This window comes from Leopardus geoffroyi, chromosome E1 (genome assembly GCF_018350155.1).
Source record: "Leopardus geoffroyi isolate Oge1 chromosome E1, O.geoffroyi_Oge1_pat1.0, whole genome shotgun sequence".
Taxonomy (NCBI): domain Eukaryota; kingdom Metazoa; phylum Chordata; class Mammalia; order Carnivora; family Felidae; genus Leopardus; species Leopardus geoffroyi.
The window spans coordinates 10,132,505-10,146,467 of NC_059330.1; the positions used below are offsets into that span (position 1 = coordinate 10,132,505).

General features: G+C 46.5%; 1 protein-coding gene and 1 pseudogene across 4 annotated transcripts in view; both read left to right on the plus strand.

Annotated features, from left to right (window-relative positions):
• Window positions 1-292: 292 nt before the first annotated feature.
• On the plus strand, window positions 293-588 carry LOC123604645 (annotated as a pseudogene).
• A 4,715-nt stretch (window positions 589-5,303) lies between these two features.
• The window catches only part of ULK2 (unc-51 like autophagy activating kinase 2), an 86,261-nt gene continuing 77,601 nt past the window's right edge, over window positions 5,304-13,963 (plus strand). For all 4 annotated transcript variants that reach the window (XM_045487529.1, XM_045487532.1, XM_045487530.1 and 1 more), the window contains exons 1-3: window positions 5,304-5,936; window positions 7,183-7,275; window positions 8,355-8,396. In XM_045487529.1, the coding sequence (XP_045343485.1) occupies window positions 5,847-5,936; window positions 7,183-7,275; window positions 8,355-8,396 (225 nt within the window). In that variant the 5' untranslated portion in view covers window positions 5,304-5,846. The remainder of the gene's footprint in view (window positions 5,937-7,182; window positions 7,276-8,354; window positions 8,397-13,963) is intronic.

The window sequence follows — 13,963 nt, forward strand, 5'->3', positions numbered from 1 at the left end:
AATGCGCAATGCGCACACATGCTGGGGTCCCCGGCCGGCCTTGCAGATGGCTGTGGAGGATGACTTCAGGGAACGTAGAGCCAGGAGAAAGCCAAGCGGCTTCGGGGGACACTGGAGCAGTCCTTCAGAAGTGCACATCTCCGCGAATAAAGGGCTCCCTGTCTGGACCTTTACCCACCAAGCAGATGGGGCCCAGGAGTTGGATGAGGAGGAAGGCTTCCTTGGGCAGCTGGCGACCAAGGGGTTTGATGTGTTCAGGAGGATGGGAGTCTGGTCCAGGTGAGCTGCAGACATGTTCCATCACCTCCAGAGCGCAGATGGGGCTGCTCTGAGAGGGGCGGCCTCCCACATCACCCAGAGAAAGTGCAGGACCAGAGCCACCACACTTAGGACAGCCAGAGAGCGGGATGAGCTCGAGGTCGAGGCAGACGGCGTGGAGGAGACGGAGGGAGGTCACAGCTGGGAATGGTGCAGCCGGGACACATGGGGTCGGCCCCCCAGCCTGCACCCTCTGGTCCAGACTCCCAGACCATTAGGGTAGACGATCTGGTGCAGGATGGTTGGCCCATTGCTGGGAGAAGGAAATGAGTGGGGCTGGAAAGGGTTTGTGCCTTTGTTTGCTAGTTGTTTTGAGACTTGTTTGTCTCATTCCTCCCCTCTCCCCCATTCCCCTGTCCAGCTCCCACCAGAGGAGGAAGAGCTTTAGGATGCTTGGTCTTGGGGTGACGGGAACTGGCTCACCACACCCCCTCGGGCCTTCATTTACTATCTGAGTGATGAGGCCAGTTTCCCCACACCGCGCCTCTTGGGTAAGAGGAAGGACGAGCAGGTGTGGGTGTGGCTGGAGTAGCTACACGCTGGTTGCCGGCGGGCAGGTGGATATGTGAAGAAGGAACAGCCAGGGAACCAACACTCAGCCTTAGAGAGTTGACACTCCTGCTGAGTCAGGAACGTGAGGTGACCCTGCAAAGGGAAGCGAGATCGCTTGGAGATGTGAACGAAAGTAGCTGTAGCATCTTCCTCTTCTCCCCGCCCCCCGGCCCCACCTGAATAGCTCTGGACCCCAGCCCAGAATTTGGAACCTCTTGGAACACTCCTTCCTGCCCCTCAGCCTCCAGCCCTGGAATTTCTCGGGAAGTCTAACCCCTTTGCTAGGTGCTAAGCTTGGGTTCTGCCTCCTCCAGCCTCCTTCCAAACTCTTTATCCCACCCAAGTCCAGGGATGAGTACATCAGTATGTAATACCTTACTATTCCACCTGTGGCTTGATTTTGGAATCAGCCTTCTGGGAGCTGAGCTTCAGAGCTCAGCCAGGGTGTAGTTTCTGGGCCCACCCTAGCAGCCTGGTACTTTTTTTTTTTTTTTTTTTTTTAAGTTTATTTAATTGTTTTAGTAATCTCTGCTCGAACTCACGACCCCGAGATCAAGAGTCACATACTCTTCTGACTGAGCCAGCCAGGCGCCCCGCAGCCTGGTACTTCTGGACAAATAAACAGATGGATGAATGGAGCACAGCAGCACTCTGAAAGTTTCCAAAATAAACTCTTTTTCTTAAAAAAAAAAAAAAAAAAAAAAAAGCCAAGGCAAAACAAACATACTTCTTTGGGAAACAATAGACACGTCATTGACACTGATAGAAATTTTACAGCCTGACACAGAAATTTTCCAAAACATTGTTGTCGACTTGGAGATGTGCCGTCCAGACCTCTGCGGGAGGAAGGATGTGCTGTTTAGTTGGGGAACTACGGTCGGCCTCCAGCTCTCTGCTCCTTCAGGGTCTCAGCCTGACAGCAGCCTAGATCACCTGAGCTCACAGCTCCCGGGGCAGCCCCATCAGGTGACGGGCGAGCTGGGGCATTTTGGCTCAATGCAGGTCGAGTGCGACGTTTTGTTCCAGAGCTTTCCGCTGGGGTGGCCCTGCCTGCATCCCAGTTCTCTCTTCGCCAGTGTTGTTTCCAGCCCCTCCCACCACCTGTGTTAATTTCTAATAATCATCTTGCACCCCAACTCAGCGCCTATTTCTGGAGAACCCACCTGGCACACCGTTTTCTTAGGTCAATAGGTACGTGGTTCATAAGAGGGAGCAACGATCTAGATCACAATGATACGTTTCTGTTCTTTTTTGAAGTTCTAGTAAATGCTTCATGGCTGAAGATGTTGCATTCTGTTTAAGAGCGCACAGAAAATGCTGTGTAAGTGTTTGATTAAAATTCTTTTGAAATTAAACATTTTTCATTTTCTTTATCATCGCATCAATAACGTATTTCTTTTAGGAGTTTTACTATTTCAGATGCTTTATTTGGAAAACTGACTCATGATGTTCCTTGCATTTTATCTCAGTGACATTTGCAAATGTTCTTTATTTTGCCCGTTGGCATTAACAGGATATTATGGCCATTCCTATGAGATATGTGATTAGCTGTTTTAACTTTCAATGATTCAAATTGTGAGGACTGTCTGGGTATAACAGTTATGGCAACAGCAAAAATAAACTACTTGATATCTTGGTTGAAATAATGAAACTGTTTTCCATTCTATCTGTCTGTCTGTCTATCTATCATCTATCTATTTTTGAGAGAGAGAGCGAGCATGCAAGCACATGCAAGCAGGGGAGGGCAGAAGGAGAGAGAGAGACAGAGAGAGAGAGAGAGAGAGGGAGAATCCAAAGCAGGCTCCACAATCAGCCTGCAGCTGGACGCAGGGCTCGATCCCACAGCCCTGGGATCATGACCTGAGCTGAAATCAAGAGTTGGATGCTGAACCGAATGAGTCACCTAGGCACCCCTGTTTTTCGTTTTAGAAAGGCAAATTTTATGGGGTACCTGGGTTGCTCCGTCAGTTAAGCATCTGACTTCGGCTCAGGTCATGATCTCTTGGTTTGTGAGTTCCAGCCCTGCATCGGGCTCTGTGCTGACAGCTCAGAGCCTGGAGCCTGCTTCGGATTCTGTGTTCCTCTCTCACTCTGCCCCCCCCCCCCCACTCATTCTCTGTCACTCTCTCTGTCTCTGTCATGAATAAATAAACATTAAAAAAAATTTTTTTTAAGAGAAATGCAAATTTTATACTGATTCTTGCACGACATGGAAGGATGCTCCTTGATGTTGTGATATTATCAGAATATCATAAAATTCCTAGGCTGAAGTCTATTTTTGGTATAATTTCAGAAGATTTGTGTTTATGATTCAGAAGAATTGTGGTTATGCTATTTCTAAAAGCTTTAAGAAATATATCCAAATCTTGCTGTCTCTTCATTCTATGGGATTATTTCCATAATTTATTATAAATTCATGCATATGTAGATATCAAAGCTCTGCACACGAACTATACACAAGAATTTCAAAGCAGCAGCAGCAGCAGCAAAGTAGAAACAATAGAACCAATGGGGCACCTGGGTGGCTCAGTGGTTGAGTGTGGGACTCTTGATTTCAGCTCAGGTCATGACCTTGCAGTTCGTGAGATGGAGCCCTGGGTCAAGCATCATGGAGCCTCCTGAGGATTCTCTCTCCCTCTCTCTCTGCCCCTCCCCCACTCATGCTCTCTCTCAAAATAAACAAACATTAAAAAATTTTTTTCAGCTCCTAAGATACATATTCCCGAAGAGCTATTTTTTTTTTTTAACTTTATTTAGTTTGAGAGAGACAGCACGGGCGGGGAAGGGGCAGAGAGAGAGAGAGACAGAGAGGGAGAGAGAGAGAATCCCAAGCAGGCTCTGTGCTGTCAGTGCAAAGCCCGATGCAGGGCTCAAACCCACCAACTGTGAGATCATGACCTGAGCTGAAATCAAGAGTCAGACTCTCAATAGACTGAGCTACCCAGGTGCCTCCTGAAGAGCTTTTTTTTTTAGGGACTTGGCACGTTAAATCCCATATCCTATTTAAATACCCATATTTAAAGATTTGCAACAGCGAAGCTTTCAAACAGGTAAAGAGTCATCTCCAGATGAATTTTTGTGTCTCTGTGCAAACTTGCTTCATTTGCTTTTAGTTTTTGAAGGCTCCAGACTTCCACAGTGTCTAACATTCACCTGGGCCAGATTTTGAAGTAGGGATAGAATGATGTAGGTGTGCACAGTAGTGAGAGCTGAGATCCAAGACCCTACATTTTCAAGGTTTGAGGAAGGGAGGGGATTCCTCTCAGAATTCCACCTGGAGGTTCTTAGGGTTTCTGGGCAGCCTTCAGGTCAGTTTTCTGGGATGGGCCCGGGGTGGGAAATGTAATTCTGGTGGTAAGGGATGACCTGAGAGCAAATATCCAAACCAAAGGCTATGGTGTGGGGTCTGAGTTTTCTATGACATTTTCTTTAAAAAAAATTTTTTTTAACTTATTTATTTTGAGAGAGACAGAGAGAGAGAATGAGCGGGGGAGGGGCAGAAAGAGAGCGAGAATCCCAAGCAGGCTCGACGCAGCCAGTGCACAGAGCCCGACAGGGGGCTGGAACCCATGAAACAGTCAGATCATGACCTGAGTCAGACGCCCAACCGACTGAGCCACCCAGGCGCCTCTCTCTGACATGTTCAAGCTTACTGTTTATAAAATGGTCTCGTATGGCATTTCCTTGAGGAAAAGTGGACAAATCAGTTCCTGACACTTGACCTTCAATAATCAGGAGGAAAAGAAAACTCCCTTAAAGCCATTCAAAGGTAAGCCTGAGGTCAAACCGGCAGGACACAGTGCTGGCTGGGGAGCAGGGTTTCTCATTACAGCCCTTGAAACTGTGTTCAATACTGAGTCTACGTGCATAAACATTTCTCCGGGAAGAGGGTCCCGAGCCGTCATCAGCTTCTCACAGAAGTTAAGGGACCCCAAAAGGTGCAGAACCCCTGCCTGACACCATCTCTTCAGGGACCCTGAGGAGTAAAGGCAGAAGGGTTGGGGGAGACCTGCAGCTTGGCGGTACGACCTCCTCGGGTTTTAGAGGGGGCGGGGAAGGCCGAGATCTAGGAGATGCTCCTTTGCCCCGACCGGTTCCCTAGGGTCTACACTGCACCAGGGACGCCCCGTCCCTCCTGCAGTCAGAGTTCAAGACCCGCTTCCCCGACGCCCGACGCCCGCCTCCCAGCGGGCTCCAGCCTGGGGCGTGGCAGGCTGGAATCTGCTCCCAGGCCCAGCGCGAAGGCTGCAAAGGCTGCGGCGGGTAACTAGCTGCGGTCCCAGCGGCTCGCACCCTCCTTTCCCGCCTGGGCGAGCGACTGGGGACGCGCCCTCGCGGCGGCGCCACTCCCCCGGGCGCGCGCGCACTCATTTTCCTGGCGGAGGGAGCGGGCTTCGGCGGGCGCTGCGTCCTACAAGACGTGCTGACGTCGCGGAGGGCCGGCAGTCGGCTCGGGAGCGGCCGGCGCGCGCGCGTGTGCGTTAGGCGCCGCAGCGAGGCAGGGAGGCGCGCAGGGACGGTGGTTGTGCCGGTCCTAGGGCGGCGGCTGCCACCGCAGCAGCCCCCCGAGCGGAGGGGGCCGACGCGGCCGGACGAGCTGGGGATGGGGAGGACCGGGTCCCGCACCTCTCCCGGGCGCGTGCGCGGCTCCGGGGGCGCACAGTGACGGCTGCGGCGCCGCTGGCCCGGCAAGCGCCGAGGCCGCTTCGCCAAGGGAACCTTCGGCCGGCGGCGGGCCGGGCCATGAGGAGCGGCCGGGGCCGGGCCAGGCCTCGCTGACCCCGGCCCCGCGCGGAGGCCTCCACCCCGTTTCCGCTCCGGCCTCTCGGCATGAGCGTCCGCCCGGGCCGGGGGCCGCGGCTGCCCCGGTCCGGCGGCCCGCGGGCGCGCTCAGGGCCGGCGGGCCCGCGGTGCTGATCCCGGCCCGCCGCGCTGCGCTGCCCGCCCGCCCGCTGTATGCCCCCGGGGGCGCGGCCATGGAGGTAGTGGGCGACTTCGAGTACAGCAAGAGGGACCTCGTGGGACACGGGGCCTTCGCGGTGGTCTTCCGGGGGCGGCACCGCCAGGTGAGCCCCGTCCGCCGGGGCGAGGCCGGGGTGTGTGGGCCGCGGCACCTCTGCCTGGCTGCGGCCAGGCCGGGTGGTCCCGAAACTTGGCGACGCCGCGGGCGCGGCCCCCCCACCCCCCGGTTTGGCTCGTCGCCCCGAGGCCTGCCATTGTGCGCGCTGTCAGTGTCGCTGGGTTTGTTTTGGTCGGGCGGGGATTGTTTTGAGGCCGAAGCCGCTAGGCAGCGCTCCACCTACCGACGGGCCGCTCGGCCTCTGATTTCCCCTGCTTGCAGAGAGCCTGGTAACCAGAATGCTCTTAGGGGCTCACCGCCGGGGCCCGGCGGGACACACGCCTTTCCACCTGAACGTGACCCGAATCTGAGTCCTAAAGGAGTGCTCGGTCCCCTCCCCAGCGCGGGGCTCGGGCGTGGAAGCGCGCACCTTAGGTTTTTCCGCGCCCTGGGCTGCCAAGGCTTGTCGCCTTTGAGGTCGATAATTGCAGACCCAGCGGAAAACGGGCTTGTTTCCCGTTAGCTCGAGACTTTCTCAAACTCGGGGGTATCGCATTTCCCAGCATTGGTTCGTCTACACCCCATTCGAGCCCCGTACCACCTTCCCTTCTTGGGGTTAGATGGGCGGCTGGAAAAGATGGGCGGACACTTCTTGTTTCAATCCAAGTAAACATGAAAGCAGGTTCCAAAAAAAAAAAAAAAAAAAAAAATTTTTTTTTAAAGCTTTTGCTGTTTCGTAAATAGGGTCACACGAGGTTTTAGAATCTAAAGAATTTGGAAGAGCACCTAGAGAGTGGAAATAATCAAAGGGGCTTGGTAGTTCTGACTGTTGGCAAGAGGCATGTTTAAGTGGGCTGATTTTGTTACTTATCAGATAGAGTAATAAAAACTGCGTTCCTTTCTTAAGAGAAAAAGCTTAAAACTCAAAAAATAATTTAAGCAGGAAGCTGAATCCTGCCAAGCTATCAAATGCCACCTTCCAGTTTATTATCCGCATTTCTCCATAACTTTAAAGTGGTTGTAAACTGTGTTGTTTGTTTCACTTGTGGTCCTCCTATCTATTATTTTTAGTGGCTGTCTTATAAGGTACTAGTTTGTAATTTATGAAATCATTTTCCTGTTGCTGGAGATTCAGGGTCCTTTCCATTTACCCTTTCCACTGTCTGTCTATGAGTGGGCTAAAAACATCTTTGTGCTTATAGATTTACTTCTGTGAAATAATTTCCAGGAGTAACACTATTTTTCCTTTTCAGAAAACTGACTGGGAGGTGGCTATTAAAAGTATTAATAAAAAGAACTTGTCAAAATCACAAATCCTGCTTGGGAAGGAAATTAAAATCTTGAAGGTATGCTTCTTTATGTGATATTTCATAGTAGGTTAAAACCTATTTTAAATTAATGCGTGATGACATCCTTTGTCATTTTGGTGGTTGGAGCCAAATTTGAGAATTTTCACCTGTTGCTGTCATTTTTTGAAACGTTTGAGTACTTGGAAACTGTTTTTAAGAATAGATGTTTGTGTTCTTGGCCAGTGCTTAGAACGGGTTCTGGGAAGGCTGATTTTAGCTTCTCCTAATTTCTTTTCCTTAGTTACTGTGTTACTGTTTGAGAAGAGGCAGGCCCTTCTTATCCATCATTTAGCTCTTCTGTTGATCGCTTTCGTGTTACATTTAAGTATTTGGGGGAGAAGGGGACTGGGGACAGTTGGAATCTTTTTTCCTTGTAAATTGAAAAGAATTACGTAGCTTGCAAGTGGCCTTTTTAGATCACTCACAAGCAGTGTTATCGCAATGAGATGCTTTGAGGAAAAAAATGGTCTCGTCAAATGAGTGTGGAAAATCCTGTCCACTACATACTTCTTGGAGAGTCACTCACAAAGCACTTTGCTCAGTAAAGAAAGGCTGAAAAATTGCTCAATGAAGAAACTAGATGTATGTAACTCAGTGTTCCCCAAGCTGATAAGAACATAGACCCCTCACCTAACACTAGCTTTCATCAAAACTACTACCCTCTTAGCTCTTTGAGCTAAGAATTATGCTTCATTTTCTTTCAGACAAATTATCTGCTCTTTAAAAGCATTTTGGAACTTATGCCTTTAGTGCTGTTAGAGTTGTATACTGAATTTAAAAGACTCCCAGAAAGTCTGCGGTCATACTACCTGTGATATTTATTTTGTAGACAAGTGTACTCCCTGTGTTAAGAGTCTAACAAATGATCGTGGTGAAGAAACATTTAGGGCCCAAGTAAAGTTTGATCAGGCACATTTCGTCTTATTTTTTCGTAAATTGAATTGTTCTAATCCAGTCATCAGAAGTGTAGTATATAGAAATTGTATGTATGTATGTGTATGTGTGTATACTTAATATCTATTTGCATATTGAAATGTGTTAGAACGAATATTTTAAATTCTCAATTTCCTTAACAGGAACTTCAGCACGAAAATATTGTAGCCCTCTATGATGTTCAGGTACCTTATTATTATTATTTTAAAATTTGCATGTCAATAAAGAACTTTTCTGTTTCATACAAATGTAAATGAATCATAATAGAAATAGAAAACTGCCTTATTCTTGTTAGAAAGGTATATAGTTTGAGTTATATGTTTGTTAATAAGTTGTTTAAAGTAGCAGAGAGCGATAGGTTAAAATGATGTGCTGCATGAGTATGGTTGTACTATAGGAGTAGTGTTTTAGGTCAGGTAGAGGAATATTGATACCAGATCTAGCATTTCTGTGATAAATGTAGAAAGGACTGTTGTGGGTTATTAAAAAATTAGAGCTTTTTTCTTATTGCAAAAGCAACATTTGCTAATTGTAGAGGTATTAGAAAACAAATAAAAGCAAGGAAACTGCATACTCCTCACCCTGATATATCTGATCATCACAGTAGAGTTACACTTTATTTGGAGGTGGGAAGGCTGGGTTCTCAAGTTATCATCTAAGGCGACATTTCTATACAGACAAAATTACCCTTGGAAACCCTTTTGAAAAGCCCCAATTTGGAGAAAATTACTATTTTGGGGGGGGGGCACCAGGGTAAGCAGTTGGCTTATATTTAGGGGCATATTGGGTTTTAAATACTAAAACCACTCTTCTCTAGCATGGCTTGTGTGACAGCCCCAGGGATTTGAGATCTACCGAGGGGGCAGGGAGGGCAGCCAGCCGACTCAGCTTCCCCCTGGATTCTCTCTTCAAAGCAGACTAGGGTGCATGATTTACGTTATTTCCTTCTTTTGTTTTTCTTAGTCTGGACAGTTGAATTCCAGTAAAGTAGATGGACATGTTATGTGATTCTGCTGTATGTGTTTCTAGCTAAAATTTTTTCTGTATACACTCGCAATACTCAAATTCATTAGTTTTATAAGGTTTTGAGTGGCTGCTATGCACCAGGCATCATTCTAAGTGTAGGAACAAAGCAGTGAGTAAAACAAAGTCCTTGCTTTCAGTGTGCTTAATTTTAGTGGGGTGGAGCGAAATGGACCGTTCTTCAACGTACTTCTTTTTTTGTGTATAGTCATTTTTCATGCAGCCATGAAATACTACAAAGTATTTAAACCCATGTTACAAGATGTGTCATTTTTTTCCCATTACAGGAAAGTGCTATGGGGATAATAGTGAAGTTCTGGACATATCTTAGATTATTTATGTTCAGTTTCTAGAATTGGAATTTTAAAGGGTAATTTTAAAGTTCTTGGTGTTAGAGTGTGATTACTCTCCAAAAAAATTGCAATTTAAATTTCACATACAGACTGTTGTGAGTGACTGTGGGGTGTATTTTATTACCTATTGAAATAGGTGTAACTCATTCCTTCCGCCGAGATAGAGCAGCATAGAAAGGAGAAGAAACTTGAGTCAAAACTCAACTTCTCTCACAATCCCTAGTTGAAATGTCGATTCTCCTCGGAGCTGTTTGTGTAGCCTGTCTTGGTCTTTGGAGACAGAGGGCACCAAGTGGTACAAGTCAGTGCCTGGTACAAAAATTGTTAAATAATATTAACTCTTAATATCCCATTTTTTGAGAAGCACAGAAGACCCTGTCAATTGCAGAGTAGAATTTCTTTTCAGAAGAGAGAGTGCACTTAAACTTCATTCCATTAGAAAAATATTTTTAAGGACTAGCTTTGGTTGTAGAATGAGATACTTAAGGGGAACATGTACTCAAAAACCTGAATTACCAAACAATCAGGAATATGAAGGTGACTGCATTAAAAATGTTTATATTTTATCCACTGTATATTACTGGAAATACATAAAGTTAAGACCTCTCAGTCAAGTAAATATATTCTTGTGCATTTGGCTAATGAGTGAACAGAGTATTGATCTAGTATTTTAGGTTTGCCCCCTTATAAATTTAGCTGTTTACTGTATGTTTATAGAGACAGTAGAACAGTAATTTTACCAACTTGAACATTACTTTCCCTGGCCATCAGTTTTGGAGATGTAAAATTTAGGGATACACTTTTACAAATTGAGAACTTTGACATTGTTTCTAACAAATCTGGTTTCAGTTTAGATGACATTTAAAAAGCAACATACTTTCCCATTGTAAAATTAATATATCCCCCTAGTTAAAATAATCATTATGAACATGAGTAAATTCTAAAAGAAATGGCAATTCTCAGAGACACCACTGTTACATTTCTTGTAGAGTTTTCAGAATACATTTATGCCTCTTTAACCATTTATAATTAGATTTTTAACCTTTTAATTGTGAGAGATTTACTAATAGAAGAGTATTTGTACATGAATGCAGCTTGTTTTATTGGACTTAATGTATTTTGGATACAGTTTGATGTCACTACAGTATTATAGGGCTAAATGATAATTTACTTAAAACCCAGTTGTGGCCATTTGGGTTGTTTGGTATTTTTTCCTGTTAGAAACAGTGCTGGAGAGAAAGTTGTGTACATATCTTTTCTCATTTGTATGAGTGTTCTTGTAGAATAAATTCCTTGTCATGGAATTGTTTGGCCAAAGATATTACTGCATTGCCTTCCAAAAGGTTATACCAATGGCCTGTTTTTTTCCTTTTTTGACAATCTCATGGGAAGACAGTAGCTTAAGTTTTAATTTTTATTTCTTAAATCATTAGTGCATTGACCATCTTTTTTTTTCTTTAAATTTTTTTTTAATGTTTATTTATTTTTGAGAGAGAGATGGAGCATGAGCGGGGGAGGGGCAGAGAGCGAGGGAGACCCAGAATCCGAAACAGGCTCCAGGCCCTGAGCTGTCAGCACAGAGCCCTATGCCAGGCTTGACCTCATGAATTGTGAGATCATGACCTGAGCCGAAGTCGGACGCTTCACTGACTGAGCCACCCAGGCGCCCCAGTGCATTGACCATCTTAATGTTTTATTTGCCTTTTTATATTTCTTCTGTGGCTTTCCTGTTGCTGTTCTGTGATGTTTCTGTTGTGTTCATCTTTCTTACTGATTTCTTTGTAATTGGTATTTCTTGAGTCAGTTAACGAGGTATGCGGGAGTTAGTGGTGAACAAAACAGCAATGGCCCTCGTCCTTGTAGAGCTGACAGTATAGTGGGGAAGAGGACGTGAAGCTAATAGCCACTTACTCTAAGCGTGCCCAGTCCAGTGAGAGAGAACCGTTGAAGACCTTTGAGAGGACACCACATGGGGGTACCCACTTTACGGGCTGGGGAAGACTTGGTGAAGAGATGATGTTTAAGCTGACTTGACAGAAGAGTGGGAGCCAGCCAGGCTGGGGCAGGTGGGAGAAGAGCAGGGAAGTGTCCCAAGCAGATGAAGCCTTCTGTGGAGAGCAGGCAGGAGGGTGAGAGCTTGAGGAGCCAGGGGACGGCTGGGCGAGGGGAGGGTGGCGGCAGGCGATGCTGGCGAGGTTGGCAGGGGCCACCTTTGTTCTGAGGGCAGCGCAGGGCCATTGAAGAGTTTTAAGAGCAGGAGAGTGATATGTCTGTTTTTCGGAAGATACAGATCTTTGAACCTTCTGGGCAAGAGGTAAGTATTGTCAGTTAGGAGTACTTTACCTGTATGATGGTCAATTGCCTGGATAAAGATCCACCACTAGGTAATTTTTAGCGTAGTGGGAAAAGAGGATTCATTTAATAAATGGTGCTGGCAAAACCGAGTATCTGAGAAAGAGTAAAGTTGGATCCCTGTTCTCATCATGTTCCATAACAATTTCCAAATGAATGAAAGGCTTAAATATATAAAATACCCAATAAGGACCTTAGCATAATACATAGATGACTGTATATAACCCAAGAGTTAGAAAGATTTTTTAAATGGAGATAAGAAACTCTGAAGCTGTAGAAATAGGGAATTAGGGGTGCCTGGGTGGCTCAGTCGGTTCAACCTCTGACCTGGTTTCGGCCCAGGTCATGACCTCAACAGTTTTGGGCGTTCGAGTCACACTCCGCTTCTGTGCTGGCAGCACGGAGCCTGCTTGGGATTCTCTCTCCCTCTGTCTCTGTTCCTCCCCTGCTCACACTGTCACCGTCTCTCTTTCTCTCTCTCTCTCTCTCTCTCTCTCTCTCTCTCTCTCTCTCAGTAAATAAATAAATAAATAAATAAATAGGGAAGTAGGCACATAAAATCTTTAAAAACTTCTTTTTATGGCCAATAATACCATGAACAAATCGATAGCCATAAAAAGGAACAAACTTGATACATGCCACAGCATACGATATATTAAACATGCTTGTGGGGTGTCCCGATTGGGTGGGGGCCGGTGGTGCAGGCGGTGAAAGAACTCACCCAAGGCAGAACTAAGGAGATAGAAGTTTATCGAATCCAGCGCAAGGGAGCAGTGGGCAGGACAGCGAAGGAGAGACGCTGTCTCTCACGTCTTCGAGGATGCGGTGGTGGGGGGCTGTAGTTAGTTATAGTGAGGGAGTACGGGGACAGAGGAAGTTTTCCCTTTTTTGGTAACCGTGCCCAGTCTTGAGTAGCTCATTGGCCAGTTAGGGCCTGTGGCCATTTTGAGGTGGGTCGCTTGATGAGCCTGTTTGGGTTCAGCTCGGTGGTCACTGTGGTCACTGCCTTGCTCAAGTTTCCATTGCTCAAGCTGTTGCCCAAAAGTGGCCTCTACCATGTTGAGAAAAAGAAGCCAGCCACACACAGCTACTGTTTGATTCTGTTTTGTGAGTTCCAAGAGGAGACCAGGGTGGTAGAAATCGGGGATAATACAGGAGAGGGTGCCTCTGGGGAGGTGGGGGTTGACCGCAAGGAGGATGAAGGAACTTTCTGGGGCGACGGAAGTGATCTGTAGCTCGGCTGGAAGTGTAGTTACGTGAATGTATCCATTTGTCACAGCACATTGAACTGCACGCTGAAATCTCTGTGTATTAATGTGTGTACATTAGACCATAACATAATTCAAGAAAAGGCAAGTGACAGGTACCAGTTTGAGAAAGTATTTACAACACAACAGATAATAGGCTAATATCTGAAACACATAAATCCTCTCACAAACTGGTAAGGAAAAGATAACCCAAAGAGACAGTAAGCAAAGGATATAAACTGTTGGTTCTCATAAGAGAAATACAAATGGCTAATGTATGAAATGATATTCACGGACAAGCAGTCAGGGAAACGTAAATTAAAGTAACAGTGAGGTGCCACTTGTCACTCACCCCTTTGGCAAAATTAAAAAGTGCATTAATTCTTCCTGGTGGAATTGGGGAGGAGGTGTGAAATATGCTCATAGATCACTGGTAGAAACGTGAATCGTAAGAACATTTTTGGCATGCTATCTGGCAATATTTTGTCACCCTGTAAGAATATTCTCGACGTTGCAATCAGAATAATCCTGGTGATGTAAGTCAGGGCTTGTTAGTCCTCTGCTCAGACTGGGATTCTGCAGCGGCTCCCTATTTTTATCAGAGTGGAAGCCGAAGTCCTTATTGGCACAGCATAACCGCGTTCTCTCTCACCCCGTCTGTCTTGTGCTTCTCTGTGCTTTGCTGCTGCTTCTGATGGCTCCTGTTGCAGTCCATTCTCGGGGCCCTTGCCCCCTTTTTCCTTCTCCCCAGGACCTTTCTTCCCAGATACACTGTAT